The 16,481-nt window shown below is 48.3% G+C and overlaps 1 protein-coding gene across 1 annotated transcript in view; it reads right to left on the reverse strand.

The window, feature by feature from the left end:
- Window positions 1-3,275: 3,275 nt before the first annotated feature.
- The window catches only part of SKIC3 (SKI3 subunit of superkiller complex), a 1,256,060-nt gene continuing 1,242,854 nt past the window's right edge, over window positions 3,276-16,481 (reverse strand). The window contains exons 40-41 of the mRNA XM_086960925.1: window positions 7,538-7,661; window positions 3,276-4,711 (exon numbers count right to left, since the gene is read on the reverse strand). Of these exons, the coding sequence (XP_086817051.1) occupies window positions 4,634-4,711; window positions 7,538-7,661 (202 nt within the window). The 3' untranslated portion in view covers window positions 3,276-4,633. The remainder of the gene's footprint in view (window positions 4,712-7,537; window positions 7,662-16,481) is intronic.

Genomic DNA, 16,481 nt, shown 5'->3' on the forward strand with positions numbered 1-16,481 from the left:
CCGAGGCTTGTCGCAACCAAGTGCCCAAGAGGACTTCAGTGAGAGCCTCATTGAAGGGAACAGCGGCTCTGATAATGTAGATGTTGTCTGGAGCACCTCCGTTAGGAGGTTGGCCTTACGGGCCACCGTAGGGCGGTCGAGATGGAGAGCCTCCACAGCACAATGGTATAGGAAGCGCCCTCCTCCATAGTAGGTGGAGGAGAGGCAAACCCCGAGTCTGAAGACACATCAAGCTCGTCCGCATCTTGAAGGTCGTCCACCCAATCCAGCTAGGAGTCACACTGCCAGGCAAGGGGGTACTCGGAGCCGTCCCAGTCCTCGTGCTGCTCCGGAGTAGAGGGAGCCGGCTGCGGCACCAGGCCCGGAGAGGGGGCAAGCGGCGTCAGGAACGGCGCCAAAAATGGAGCCGGTCGGGGCCGTATCCCAAAGAGGATCCCAGGTCGGAACGAAATGGTCCGAGAACCGGGGCAGGGGTGGGATACACAGACCCAGTGAGGTGCCTGTGGCTGAGCCGGGGCCCGAGCCAGCGGCGCTGCACCTTGTGGCGCCGGGACCGGAGCCCGCGGCCCAGGATCCTGTGGCGCCGGGGCTGGTGCTAGTGGGGGAGCCGCGGGTCCAGAGGATCTGGACATGGGACCGCGGGGTCCGAAGGCACGGCGGCGGGAGCCCGGGGCCTAAAAAGGCAGTCCATGGCAGCAAGAAACTCTTGCATCTGTTCGGGAGTCGCCAACAGACCAAGGTATAGCGGGTAGGCTGTGGGACTCCCCGGCTATAGAGGAACCGCACCCCTCATCTGCCTCCGGGGAGCGACGGGGGGACGTCGGAGAGCGAAAACACGCTTCTTCAACTTATTTTTTTATGGCGTTGTTTACCAGAATCTGAAGGCCAAGACTTAAAAGAGTCCGAGGAGCAACGGCTCCGGTCCCGCGAACAGCCCCTAGACCCGGAGTGGCGGTGAGAGGAGTGCCGGACCTCCAGCAACTTCCGGCGCCGCTCCCGCAAGGCCTTCAGGCCATGGCTCGACAGTCTTGGTAGTCATGAGTGGTCTCCAGGCTGTAGAGGCAGACATCGTGGGGGTCCGCCACGACATGCTACGGCGGCACGATCCACAAGACTTCGATCCGGACATCCCTACGTGCACTGTGGTTCGTGCTCAATGCAGATCTGTGCTTTCGGCGCGGAAAAATAAAGAACTGACGTCAGCGCGCATGGGTGGCGCCTAAGTAGTCTCCGTGACGTCATCTCGGCGCTCACGGTGCCAGTGAGGGATGCGGAGCCGCATAACGCCACCTACCGACGCGCAGAGGGCCTCGGCTGCCCTACGCAACACCACAGCGTATGACACTCCCACCTTGCCAACATGTCAAGGTCGGGTAAAGTGTCAAGACCACTGGCATCCCCGAGGTCCTCTCTCCAGTCCTGCTCAGTCTTTAGCTGGTCAATTAAAGGGTCACCTGACCCCTCCCAGTCCTCCTCACCCTTCTCTGGCTGCCAAACAGGCTGTAATTGGCCAGGGTGGAACACAGGGACAAAAGTACCCATCAGCGTGGGATCCGGCGTCAACCGCCGCTGGTCCGGCTCTGTGTCCATGTCGAGATGGAGGCTGGGGTCGACGCCGGCTGGGGAGCCGACTGGCGCCGAATGCGGTAGTGGTGCCAGAGGAAGCGGTGCCGGCGGAGGTGTAATGATGTCAACCGGCACCGATCCGGATCCAGGCCTGGATGCAAGGGGGCCCTGCAGCGTCGGGCCAGAGCCGTCAGCGGCAAAGACCTAGGACCCCCAACCGAGTCCGCGGGGCCCGAAGGCAGGCTAACGGGGTCGGTATGCCCAAAGGTGGCATGAATCGCCTTGTAGAATGTACAAAGCTGGGCGGGAGTTCCTCCAGGCCCGGGAAAGGGAGGGAAGCCCGGAGTCGACTCAACGGGCTCAGCGCGCAAAGCCGCGGAAGAGGCAACACACGTGGGCCTCGTCGGGTTGGCCGACCGAAGAGGAGAAGTCGAAGAGCGACAATGCTTCTCCGGCTTCTTCTTATGCTTCAACTTACCTGGGCCGAAAACATCGATGATTTGTCAGAACAGCGATGGCTCCGCGACCGGTCCCTCGACTTCCCTCTCGACCGAGACCTTCAATGGCGCAGAGCCGACTGTCGTTGTTCAAGCAGCTTTTGGTACCGCTCCTGAAAAGCCTTCAGCGTCAACTGACAGTCGGTGCACGACTTGGGTTCGTGGTCGCGCTCCAGGCAAAAGAGGCACACGCGGTGCGGATCCGTAAACGACATCAGCCATTTACAGGAACAGCAGGCCTTAAAACTGGACATCCCTCGTGCACTTGTTCGGAGTCAAAGACTCGAAACATGAAGTAGACAAAAAGTCGAGAAAAAGATGGTAAAAAAATGACGGAGGTACTGCTCTTCCCGGATCCACGCTGGCCGGCGCGGAAAAAGAAAGAACTAACGTCAGCATGCGCGGGCGCATTTCAGTATCAGCTGCATAGTCATCCCGGCGACCATGACACCAACGACAGACGCGGAGGCCGACGCCACATTCCGACGCGCAGCGGTACTGCTGACGAAAAAACTTTCCAGATCCAGTCTGTAATTCTAAGGTAAGGAATCTATAACGAATGTGTTTCTTTCAGATTTACATTATATTGATGAATCCAAGCAGAATGAAATATGATTTTTTAGCATCTTTGAGTGACACCTCTTAATCTGGCATGAGAATGTGAATGCAGTGCCAAGACATCATACTATTTTTCTCTAGTTTGTCGCAAATAAAAGGTATTTCTTTATGAAATCTACTCTGCCCCAAACCTTTCTTTATACATTGAATCTGAGGAAAATATCCCTTAATTTAATGCTGTAGCAGTCTGAGTCCTATGCGTGTACAATCTTGGAGGATGCTTCTTTATTAGTTTTAAGGTCACTACAAAAGCAGCAGAAACCATGTCAGCATGCATCAAAGGATGACTGGAGAATGGTAAATCAGTAAGCTGCATTGCTAAAATCAGTTACTGGTTAGAGAGTAAGGGCTGTTCTCAATGACAATCGATTCAATAGTGGAGGAGAACAACATGCAGGATACAGCATATGGCAACAGTTGGCAGTTTTACAGTAAAATATGCTATCTAATTTATTATTCTTTACACTCTTGGCTTACTGTTATCAACTCCTAAAGACAAAGAACTCTAAAGTGCACCATGTAACTATGCAAATTACATTTAATATTCTTTGAATTTTTTTAAATAACCATGAATCATGACATACACAATACAAATTTTCTATTCGTTTTATTTCATGCGTTTTAAAGGCTGAACCTTTTACCAATCAAAAATTAGCCATGATTAACCTTGAGAGCATTATTTAAATTTCAAATTTTCAAAAAAGCATCATGAGTACTTAGGCTATCTGGACATAGAATTGACAGACTCATGCAAAATGTCCAGCCAGCCAATATACTAATTCCACCTTTAATGATTTTCCATTTCGTTCATGCGGCTTGCAGGTGTATGCCTTCCAAATTCATAAACAGCTCTTTAAAGTGGAAAGAAAAATTGAAGATGTGTAGAGAATCAAGATTGGTTTTCATCACATCTAAAGCTAATGTGTATGTTGTAAACAGAAATCATATTGTGGGAGTGTTTGTGTCTCTATGGTAGTTAGTCCCTCTCCAGAACACCATAATGTACATATATTTAGTCATCCCTTGATGCCACTGGAAACACAGATGGGTAAGTAAAACTGGCCCTTACACCAGGGTGATGATATATATAATTAAGATAAACACAGCGAGCTAGAGCAGTGTACATCTGCAAAGGTCAGTCTATCCAATAAAAACATGGACAGCTTGAAAGTAAATAGTATCTCATCATTAGGAATATCTCCTTTGCAAATACCAACATTTGTACATAGCCTCTGATGATTAGGGTAAACAGATTGATGATGACAAAGTGGCACTTTGGGCTGGGCCTGCAGACAGCCACAGGACATTGCCTATAAAGATAGTACAGGCAAACATGTAGTCCAATATGGGTCCTACTCATCTAAATGTTGAAAACATGTTCTGAGTTGTCTTATAAGTGTCCAGGAATTCAAGACATAGGGACTCTATGAATAAGGAATCTATTGGGAAATGGACTGTTTTACTCTGAAGGTGACTGTATGATTACACATTGCATGTTTCTCCTGAACAATGGCTTCATTGTTGCCATAGGTACAGACTTGGGCAAAATATAAACCAGTGTACACAAACCTGATTGCTAATATACAAGGTCAAGAAAATATAGATGTTTATTTAGGCATATGCAGCCATTACGAAGCAAGCAATGTAATCATGTTGTTCACCATACTGTGCTCTAATGACTCCAGTAAAGGTAAACATAAAGACTGCATTGTAGTAATAAACAATGTAAAGTAAAATAACATGCATGTAATTCTAAAGGAAAAAACGAAGACAGGTTACAGCAAGTTCCTGATGGAAGGTAATCCAACATATGTGTCCTGAATCATAAACACGACCTTGGAGGCAACCAAATGGATGATTATGAAGGTTTTTTTCTAAAAATAGGCAACTGGGTTCTCCTTAAAAGAGCACGGGGTGCAGGTAATGGCAAATCCATCTGATATTGATATTTGTTATAAAGCTGCGGACAATTTTTCATGAAGTTCCAACACTTTAACATCTCCATTAGCTTTGGCATTTTCGATCAGAACCTAATAGACAAAAATAAATATGTTTGTTTAATAGCAGTAGGTGCCTAATACTGTCAATTCAAAATCTGGTTTACTCTTGGTGAACAAGTTACTTAAACTCGGCAACACCTTATCTGGTAGAGACAATATGTAGCCATAGATTTCCTACCTTTGAATTTACCCGGGCCTCAGAATGAATCCGGAAGATTTTTTGTGAGCAGTATCCCTGCGCGCCAGTAGATGGCGTCTATTGGCTCCGTGTGGGGTTGTCGATGTCGTCTTAGTCGTAAGTCATGTCTGCATCACCTATATAGGCGCCACCTCGGCACATGTACGTCAGTTATTTTTCACAACTTTCAACGCCAGAAGCACAGAGCCATGAAGTGCACTGATACTGGTGTGTCCAAACTAGTGCCCTGAAAGGTTGCAGCCAAGACCCTAGAAATCTATCTGTAGAGTGGGGAGGATAAGTGGGTCAGTGAGGAATCTGCAGCTAGATATTCTCTCTACCAGATAAGGCTTTTACCTAAGGTAAGTAACTTGTTCATCTGATAGAGATATCTAGCAGCAGGTTCCTTACCTTTGAAGAGATACCCAACCTCGGAGGTGGGTCTACGGACACATTTAGACTAAGAAGTCATGCAGGACCGACCGTCCAGGCAGTAATGCTTGGCAAACGTGTGCAGTGTTCAAAGAGGCCCTAGTAAGAAGCACCAGTTTGTGAGGAAAAACTGATAGAAAGGGAGGCTTAGATGATAAAGCCTGCAGCTCATTTCGTGCTCTTGGCCAATGAAATAGCTGCAAGAAAGGATGTTTTGATGGGGAGCATCCTGGGGGGACAGTAGTGTAAAGTCTCAAAGTGAGCACACATCAGAAATGTGAGAACGAACTTAAGGCCCCACAAAGGCATTATGAAATGGGAAGGAGAGAACATATATACAAGACCTTTGCGAAATCTATTTACAATCGAAGATTTAAATACCAAGGGTTGGTCAGGCAGTCGCGAAAAGCCAGAAAGATACCATTTCAGAGTGCCCTGAGCAGAGCCCTGTCATGCCGGGGTCAGTGTGGGCACTCAGCTTGTCCCACCAAGGTAGCAGGAGCAAGGAACCAGCTGTGGGGAGATCAGGAAACCGATAATTGCTGGGCCTACCGCTGAGCTTCATTCTACATGTCCACTCTCGTCACCATCTTGGCCACGCCCGTCAAGACATTAGTCTTGAATGCCAACGAGGGCAAGCTAAGGTCCAGGACCTCAGCCGCCCTCCTCACGACCATTATGAATGAAGCTCCCTTCTCTGTATCCACTCTGGGGGGAGAGAGCATGCAGGTATCTGGAGAAGTATCAAGTCCACTAGCGTCCGCAAAAATCCTCACACCAGTCCATGCTTGTATCATATTGCTGGCATTCTTCAGGGACCAGCAAACTCTTGCCTTCCATCCAGAGTCCTAGCCCATAAGAACAGGGCTCAGGTTCCAGCTTGGAAGGCATGGCTCAAGTCAGCGTCAGGCGACACCCCTTCGGTACCATGTCAGGGATTTAAATGGTGAAGGTGCCGGCAGCGGCGGGAGCGTCATGCTTGAGACCGGCGCTTGGGATGGTCAACATGACATGACCAGTGCCAATTCGGATCCATCTGTGGATCCTTGGGGCCTGACTGGCACCGGAGCCACCGACTTGGATCTAGTAGGGGCATCTCCCAAACCTTCAGGGCTTGAAGGCGTGGCAGAGGGAATGGGCTGCCAAAATATGAGGTGTACAGCGTAATATAATTCTCTCAATTGGGCACGTGTGGCTCTAGCTCCTGGAAACTTGGGGAGATGTAGAGCCGGCTCAGGCACTGGCTCAGCTGTGAAGCTGGGGCTCGAATGATGCTCCCTCGTCTTGTCGGCCGATGGACAAAACGAAGTTGAAGCACGCTTCGGCTTCTTCCTGTGGCAGAACTTACCCAAATGGCATGACTACTTAGAGTCCAACGCACTTCTCAGACTCCTCGACTGCTTCCGGGACATTATTCTCGACTGAGATCTGGATCTTCGTGGTGTCGCTTGTAGATCCACCAGGATCTTTACATATTGCTTCCTCAAGGCCTTCGGGTGCATGACACATCAATTGGAGCAGGCCTTCGGGTCGTGGTTGGGCTTGAGGCACAAAAGGCATACAAGGTGTGGGTCCGTCAACTACATCGAGCGGTCACAGGTTCCGCAGGGCTTGAAGATGGCCTTTGTAAATTATATTCCTGCCACATCAGGAGGAAACAATTATCAAAACACTTCGACAAAATGTCGAAAAAAGTTACAAAAAAATTGACCAATAGGTAGCTCTTCCCGGATCTGTGCAGACTAGTGCGAAAAGGTAAGATCTGACGTCACTGCGCTGGGGTGGTGCCTATATAGGCACCGTGCACATCACTTTTGGCACAGTCGATGCCATGCAGAGCTGAACAACGCCACCAACCGTCGCACGGGGGGTTCTGTTCAAGAAACATTTCCAGATCCAGTTTGACTCCTGGGAATAATTCAAAGGTAAGGAATCTGAAACTCTATGAGTCTATCATACACACAAAAGGAAACTACGGTGCAAGCATGTTTGCTCTAAATCACTGACTTAGAAAACTAATAAAAAAGATAAGGTTTTAAAAAAGCGACCTTCTAAAAAGAGTGCTTGATTATTATATATTCATTATACTTGATTATGAATAATTTAGTCACTTTTAAATGAAGTTGCAGCCATTAATGTCAAAATAACTGCTAGAATTCACCATATCATCTTCCAACTTCTATGTTTAAATGCAATCACTCTGCATTCCGTATTATAAGGGTACAAAAATAATACTGTGCTCTTACATCAATAAGCTCATAATCATATTTGGCATGCAAATGCCGTAGGAGGTACCACCGTGCAACTGCCGAACAGGAGTCAGGATAGCCAGGCTGGTATACGACCCTCTCCAAGAAACGACGGGTGTCCCTACAAGGAAAAAAAGTACATTTGAAAATGTTCAATACTTAACCACAGTTTGTATCATAAATAAATTCAGATGATGCTGATAATGTATATTCAACACAGTCATTCTTAACCTTCAAAAAGTTAATGCCTTTGTGATAATGTTTCTAATTTGTTATACTTTCTGTCTCAATTGAATAGTATATTGCGACATGGTAAATTTCAACGCACGCTAGACACAAAGTGGCAACATGGATCAAAGGCCTTAATGCACAAGTTACTACTTGTGTAACAATATATCAGTAAGAGACATTAGTTAGTGATAGATTCCTTATCTTAGAATATCCCCAGACGTCAGTAGGAGGCGCCCTGTGGCTCTGTGTCCGTCACTGGCGTCGCACGCGCCGAGATGACGTCACAGAGACTACTTAGGCGCCACCCATACGCGCAAACGTCAGTTCTCTACATGACTTTCCGCGCCAGGAGCACAGAGCCATGCAAGATACTGACCATTGGTGCATTGAAAACTAAGCCCTGAAAGGGATGTCCGTAACCCTAGTAATCAGTTCGCAGAATGGGGAGGATGGGTGGGGCGGTAAGGAATCTATCATTAAGTAATGTCTTACAGATATATCGTTACACAAGTAGTAACGCACAAGTTACTTACCTTTGGTAACGATATATCTGTACGAAACAGTAGTTAGTATTAGATTCCTTACCTTAGAATATCCCCAGGCGTTAGTCTGGATCCGGAAATGTTTGCCTAGCAGTACACATGCTTGTCGGTAGTCGTCATCTGCGACTCCGTGTCCGTCGTCGGTGCCAGGATGACGTCACCGGAGTACTTAGACGCTGTCCTCGCGCGCTGACGTCTGTTCTTATACACAGCTTTTCCGTGCCAGAAACGCAGAGCCATGATAAAAACCAACACTGGTGCCATGAAACTAGGGCCCACAAAGGGATGACCTTAACCCTAGACATCGGTTCGCAGAACGGGGAGGATGGGTGGGGTTGTAAGGAATCTAATACTAACTACTGTTTCTTACAGATATATCGGTACCGAAGGTAAGTAACGTGTGGGTCTGAAAGAAACAGGTTAGTATTAGATTTCTTACCTTAGAATAGATACCCAAGCAATACCAACCCCGGTGGTGGGTCTGCAAACCAATAATCACACCAGAAAGTCCTGGAGAACGGAACGGCCGAATAAGCCATCTCTCCGGACTTGGCTGTCCAGGCAGTAGTGTCTAGCAAACGTGTGCAGCGAGGCCCACGTAGCTGCCTGACAGATGTCCTGCAAGGGGGGACCCCCCGACCCAGGGCAGTAGTAGCCGCCGTGGCCTGAGTGGAATGGGAATGCAGCCCAACAGGAGGTTCTTTTTTAGCCAGGGAATAACAAGCCTTGATGCAAAAGACACCCAAATGGTTTGTTTGTGCACCGCCCGTCCTTTCTTAGTGCCCACGTAACATACAAAGAGTTGGTCATCCACCCGGAACTGGCGTGTGCGATCCAGATAGTATGAGAGCGCATGTTTTGGGTCCAGACGGTGGAGCCTCTCTTCCTCTTTCGAGGGATGCGGAGGTGGAAAGAAGGTGGGCAAGGTGAAGGACTGCCCAATGAGTAAGGCTGTGACTACCTTGGGCAGGAAAGAGGGTCGCTTCCGCAACACAACTTTGTCCGGATGGACAGAAAGGAAAGGAGGTTGTGAAGAAAGGGCCTGGAGCTCACTCACTCTCCTGGCAGAGGTGATGGCAACCAGGAATGCAGTCTTAAGAATGAGAAGATGAAGAGGACAGTTATGAAGCGGCTCAAAGGGAGTGTAGGAAGGTGGATATCTGACTTTGGTTGCCCCCAACTTTTTGCCTAGTGTTTTGCTGGTTTTCGACATAGTTGGCCTGGGATTCTGCTATCCAGGGCCCAAGGCTTCCTGCTCTCTCTGTTAAAATGGACTCCATGTACCTTAGGTACATATCTAATTGGTATTGGGTCACTCTTGTTAGTCCTTGTACAGTGTACCATAGGTACCCAGGGCATAAGTGTACCCAAGGCCTACCAGGGGCTGCAGCATGTATTGTGCCACCCCTGGCTGGCCATCTAAACAGACACAACTGGCTGGTAATCACCCTTTGCTTTAGATATAGTATATCTAGATCTAACCCTAAAATGGATACATATACTCCTATAAGTCAGTCCTATGGCGGACCCTAACAATCCTGGAGGCAGAGTGCTTGGAATTATGTGAGATGGTGCTCTAGCATGAGCTGAGCCTGTCTGCAGTTTTCGGAACGAAGTCCTTTAGCTGTTTCCATGATAACGCTATACCATATACTCTTAAGTGCATTATAATCCTCGCGGTTATTGCTAACTTTGGCAAAACATGTCGAGTAAGGTGTCATACGAATTGGAATACTACCCCCTCGCCAGTTCTGGCGACGGGGGTAGCATTCCACCCTTTTAGAGGGACACGACATGTATGCAACTGTGAACCCCGGTTAAAGTTAACTCGAGCCTCAGCATCACAAAATGGATGCTGCCACCACAGACACGTGGGACCGGCCATTCTGAAGAAACTGCACTTCGCTTCCAGCACGACTTCAGAGGCATCCTCGACAAAGTGCTTTGGGGATTGAGAAGCCCCAGCCCCGAGCAGCTCCTGCACAGAAGATCAGCCCTCCAGCATCCACGAGGTCTGCGTGGGGCCCTTTTGCTTGATTGCTGCTCGACGCGTTGTCTGGTCACTTGCCGGCTGGCTAGTGGCCTCCTAGACGAAGATCCTTGAAAACTACACCGCTGGTCTGGTTGCTCCAGACTGGCCCTAGCTTCCCTGCAAAGGAGAAGCACCCCGGACCCTCATGGTCCGCACCAGACGCCTTTTCCATCCACCGCATGGGTTGCCTTTGCCAAGGCCTGTTGACGCCGAATCCGGAACCAAAACCGCCGACAGCGAGAGCCTGCGTGGGACAGCTCGTGCCTCCATCCTGGTCGTCGAAGACACCTCCTGGCCCACGTGGCTGCAGAGTCAAGCGTCCATTCTTCACCTGATCGCGACGACAGCATCTGGTTCCTTCCTGGTTCGACTCCAGTCACAGGCTAGTGACTTTGAACATTGTCCCCTCTGCTTTCAGGTCTTCATCTTCCTTAATTCACCCTTGGGTCACTCCGGACAGCTTCCTCCTGGTCGCCTGCAGCATCTTTCTTCAAGGCTACATAGACTTCAACGCGGAAACCCGACACACTTTGACACCTATGCACCTGCAGCCCGTGTGTGAGGTAACAAGAGCATTTTGATGCTCAAGGGTAGATCAACTCTCCCAGTGTCCAGATTCACAGTCGTTTTAGTCCTATCTAGTCAGGATTGTCCGTACTCACCTTTTTCGTAAACTGTACTGTCCATTGACTTTGTTACGCATCTCGCGTGTGAGTTCACACTCTGCACACGCGTTCCGTGGGCCTCCTATTACTTACCTAAAGTTAGGGTAGTGTAGTCCCAGCGATCCTACAGCCTCTGGACAGCTCCATTCCTTCTATCGACTTTCTCAACCCACTTACTTAGTATATGGTTTGACGTGCCCCTAGGGCACCATTGTAATTCGTGCAACTTAAACGTATTTTTCCTAAGAGTCTTGTCATGTGCTTAGCCCTCTGATCTCATAAAGAGTTCAGAGGTGTTTGTTATTAATAAACATATTGTTTATTTTCATAACAACCTGTGTGGTGTCCTTACACTTGGTATTTAAGTTAAAGTAGGTGATCAATGGATCAACGGACACGGTTTTCCACACAGGGAGGTGGAAGGTCCAGTTACAGCTTGTGTCCGTGTCTTGCACTAGGGAAACAAAGGGAGGTTGCTGTACTGTTCCTATGGAAAGTGTGGGAAGTATTAGCTGGCATGACCACAGATGTTAGAGTAACATCCTGGGGCATCCATTTTGTTGGATGTAATGGCCTCACACACCCCGAAGGATGTCATGCTTCATCATCGGCGGTTGCTCCTCGTCGGGGAGGCGGTGCAATCCCCGACGGGCTCACCTCAAAGAGGGGCTCTTTGGCGGAGATCTTTTTCCAACTGCCTTATGGTGAGGTGGGGGTGTGTGGGCCGGGCTAGGTGTAGTGGTGTGTGGGGTATTAAAATGTAGCAAGGGGTACCGGAATTCAGTTTATTCTGGGGGTCCCCTGGCTGCAGTTAAAAAGGGGGGTTAGCTCACTAGGTGTCAGCAGGTTAGGTCGGGTGACCCTAGATGAGACTAAAGGTGATGTTGGTCGACATGTTTCACGCAGTGGGTCTAGTCACCCGCGATTCATCAGGACCTTAATAATGTGCAAGGGAAAACATGCTAGTGTCATGTGTGTCAATTGTTACCTCTGTGGGTACTCCTATGCCTAGACATAGAGAAAAGGAAGAAGGACAACCATTAAATGCTAATCTGCATGTCAACAGTTCCAGTTTATGCCAGGGTGTTCATACAGTGTGGCATGCTATTGGTGTTAAGGAGTAATGTACAACCGCCAAAGCATGCCTTGCAAAAGTCTGTGTGCAAAGTGCGCAGTGAGGAGCACACACAAATGTAGAGTCCGTGAGGAGGTTTTTGGTGGAGTGCTGGCTAAAAGCAATATTTAAAAACAGTTTTAAAGAAAGATTTAAAAATGCAGCAGTTACAGAGGTTTGGACTGCTCTTGTAGTATGGAATTCGAGCAGGTATATTTTTATGGCACCGTTTGTAATTACATGCACAACAATCACACACTGTGTCCCAAAGGGGAAATTATGAGAAGTCTCACATGTCCCACTCACCTAATGGTTGAGGATGACATGCCACATGAGGGGTCGGCGGGACTAGACATCAGGGAAGAGCCCAAGGTTTTAGCTGGAGATGGAATATAACATAGCGCCAGGATTTGGAAAGTTGCTAAAGCTAATGTTAAAAATTGTCTCCAAGCAGAGTAGGGCTTGTGAGGTCAAGGACCTCCACGCTATCTCCCTTTGTTAAATCCCTGTCTAATTAGACTCACCTCCATTCTCCCGTGTCCGCGCAGTCAGACCTACCCTTCTCCGCCGAGCTCGAGTAGATGTAAGAGCTCGGCGGCCGGGGAAATTTAAAGCGTGTTGACAGGTCGGCGTGTGACGGCGCGTCTCCGCCTCCTCTGTCAGATCACGTGGTTAGGGCGCTTTCTGTGGCGGCCATCTTAGAGCGGTGTTCTGTTGCGCTTAACACTGTCTACACATCATTCTAAATGTAAGTAAAACTATTTATTTCATTTAGAGGGTAAAAAAGGTTGTTGAAGATCACCCTATATTCCCAAAGGCAAGACACCACTGTCGTGCGTGTGGAGTGGTTTGTACAAAGAATCACTCGCTCTTATGTATGAAGTGCGGCGGTCACTGTGTGATGGGCATAGGATATGCTCCGGGCATATGTTTACCAATATGGTCATGAAAACATAGCGGTATGCTGTGTTTTGGTGAGTCTACTGCCTAAGGAGCATGAATGGCATATGGGACACGTTGCGTAGTATGTGATGTCGCATTGCATAGAGTGTAGTGTTGGCAACAGGGATTGGTGTTAGGATGATTAAGGTGGATCGCTGTCAACAATGTGGCCCGTGTACAGGGCGAATGGTTATGCGAGGGATAGGAAAAGGACCTAGATATCCTACAGTGAATGCCACGGGATATCCTCGTTGAGACCCTGTTTGTCTGTGGACAATCGATGGATCCATCTTTGCTCTTTCCGGAACAGGGCATTGTTGGGGCAGTTAGGGCTGGCTTCAAGTACTACCCATCTCATGGAGTCCTCATCATGGTTTTGTTCAACAAAATGTTTGCACATCTTGGTATGGGTCTTTTTGCAACGAAAGTTGCTTCGGTGTTCAATAATTCTCGTTTTGACTGGACGGGAGGTCATCCCGATGTAGAGTAGGTCACACGGGCACTTGATCATATAAATACAATGTGATGTATTGCAATTAGTGTGGTGTCTGATCTCCCATTTGAAGGTCTCGGAGAGCTGGATCGTCTTAAGTGTCATGGTGTACCTACAAACACCACACATTCCGCATGGATAGTGGCCCGTTACTGGGGGTAGGTGCCATAAAGTTTGTTGGGTATCTTTCCTGGTGCACTTAGGCCTAGTACTGATAAGGATGTCCTTCAGGTTTTTGGATCTCTTGAAGGCGAACCTAGGTTCTTCTAGGGATAACTCGCCTGTGTTTAGGATCCCCCAATGGCGTCTGATAGTGCCCCTAATCTCAGTGGACAGAGGGGTGTATGTTGTTACACATGTGATTGGTTGATTCTCAACCGGGGATCTCTCTTGTCTCTCTAGGAGCGCTTCCCTGTTGTTATTTCTAGAGCGTTTCCTGGCTTTTAGGACATCGCACCTGGGGTAGCCCCTGTCAAGTAGATTCCTTGATAGGATTTCGGACTCCTTTCTGTAGTCAGATACCTTACTGCAGTTGCGTCTGATTCGTAAGAATTGTCCGAAGGGCAGATTGGTACGCAAGGCCCTCGGATGGTGACTCTTAAAATGTAAAAGACTGTTACGGTCAGTGGGCTTGCGGTACATGGTGGTGCTGATGGACCCGTCTTCTAGTCTTATAGTTAGATCTAGGAAGGCAATCTCCTTGGGTGAGGAGGTCATCGTGAAGTGTAAGTGAGGGTTTAGAGAGTTGACCCAAACCAGGAAGGCTTCATGTGACATGGGTGGGCCTTTCCACAAGATCAGAATGTCATCAATGAAGCGCTTCCACATCTTGATGTTGTCCATGAAAGGATTGGTCTCGTGGTGTATATGTAGCCATTCAAACTTGGCCATGTATAGACAGGCCACCGAAGGGGCAAAAGTGCTGCCCATGGATATCCCCTGGGTCTGATGGTAGTATTTGCCTCTGTATTCGAAGTAATTTTCAGTCAGAGCTAGGGTGGCACACTCCATTATAAAGGTCTGTGGAGTGTTAAGAGTTCCAGGTTTCCTGGCTTAGTCTTTCCTCAATCACCTCTAGAGTGGCCCTCTGAGGAATGTTTGTGTAGAGGGCCTCCACATCTAGGGTGATCAGGAGATCAATCTCTCCTGTGTTCTCGATATTGTCCAGTATACGCAGTACGTCTGTGGTATCCTGGACGTAAGAGGGAATGCTTTTGACAAGGGGTTGGAGAAAGTGATCGCAAAATTGCGAAAGGGGCTCCAAGACTGAGTCAATCCCTGACACGATGGGTCTCCCTGGTACTGGTCTTGTGGCTTTATGCATCTTGGGTAAGATATAAAAATATGGTACCCTTGGGTCTTTTTTAACCAGGAAGTCAGCCTCCTTCCTAGTGATCCACTGTTCGCACTCTGCGCTAGTGACCAAGCTTGTAATCGTAGTTTGTAAGCGCGTGGTAGGGTCACTGGCAATGGGTGTGTAGTACCTGTTGTCACTCAGTTGTCTGATACATTCCAACTCGTAGTCTTTAGTATTCATCAGCACTGTGGCACCCCCTTTGTCTGCCTGTTTGATGGTTATGAGCGGGTCATCCGCCAATGATTTCAATGTGGCCATCTCATTCCTGGAGATGTTGCAGTGCGGTGTTTTCAAGTTCAGTTTTGAGATATCTTTGAGCACAGCTTGTTCAAAAGTAAGTACTTCATTCGGCACCATACCGTTGTGTGGTGTGAAGGTTGAAGGATTATGTAACCCAGAGTCAGTATTGGGTTCACACGGCCTCCCTTCAAAGAAGGTTTTCAATCTAAGCTTGGTCACTAGCGCAGAGTGCGAACAGTGGATCACTAGGAAGGAGGCTGACTTCCTGGTTAAAAAAGACCCAAGGGTACCATATTTTTATATCTTACCCAAGATACATAAAGCCACAAGACCAGTACCAGGGAGACCCATCGTGTCAGGGATTGACTCAGTCTTGGAGCCCCTTTCGCAATTTTGCGATCACCTTCTCCAACCCCTTGTCAAAAGCATTCCCTCTTACGTCCAGGATACCACAGACGTACTGCGCATACTGGACAATATCGAGAACACAGGAGAGATTGATCTCCTGATCACCCTAGATGTGGAGGCCCTCTACACAAACATTCCTCAGCGGGCCACTCTAGAGGTGATTGAGGAAAGACTAAGCCAGGAAACCTGGAACTCTAACACTCCACAGACCTTTATAATGGAGTGTGCCACCCTAGCTCTGACTGAAAATTACTTCGAATACAGAGGCAAATACTACCATCAGACCCAGGGGACATCCATGGGCAGCACTTTTGCCCCTTCGGTGGCCTGTCTATACATGGCCAAGTTTGAATGGCTACATATACACCACGAGACCAATCCTTTCATGAACAACATCAAGATGTGGAAGCGCTTCATTGATGACATTCTGATCTTGTGGAAAGGCCCACCCATGTCACATGAAGCCTTCCTGGTTTGGGTCAACTCTCTAAACCCTCACTTACACTTCACGATGACCTCCTCACCCAAGGAGATTGCCTTCCTAGATCTAACTATAAGACTAGAAGACGGGTCCATCAGCACCACCATGTACCGCAAGCCCACTGACCGTAACAGTCTTTTACATTTTAAGAGTCACCATCCGAGGGCCTTGCGTACCAATCTGCCCTTCAGACAATTCTTACGAATCAGACGCAACTGCAGTAAGGTATCTGACTACAGAAAGGAGTCCGAAATCCTATCAAGGAATCTACTTGACAGGGGCTACCCCAGGTGCGATGTCCTAAAAGCCAGGAAACGCGCTAGAAATAACAACAGGGAAGCGCTCCTAGAGAGACAAGAGAGATCCCCGGTTGAGAATCAACCAATCACATGTGTAACAACATACACCCCTCTGTCCACTGAGATTAGGGGCACTA

Source organism: Lissotriton vulgaris, chromosome 3_1, assembly GCF_964263255.1.
Source record: "Lissotriton vulgaris chromosome 3_1, aLisVul1.2, whole genome shotgun sequence".
NCBI classification, from domain to species: Eukaryota; Metazoa; Chordata; class Amphibia; order Caudata; family Salamandridae; genus Lissotriton; species Lissotriton vulgaris.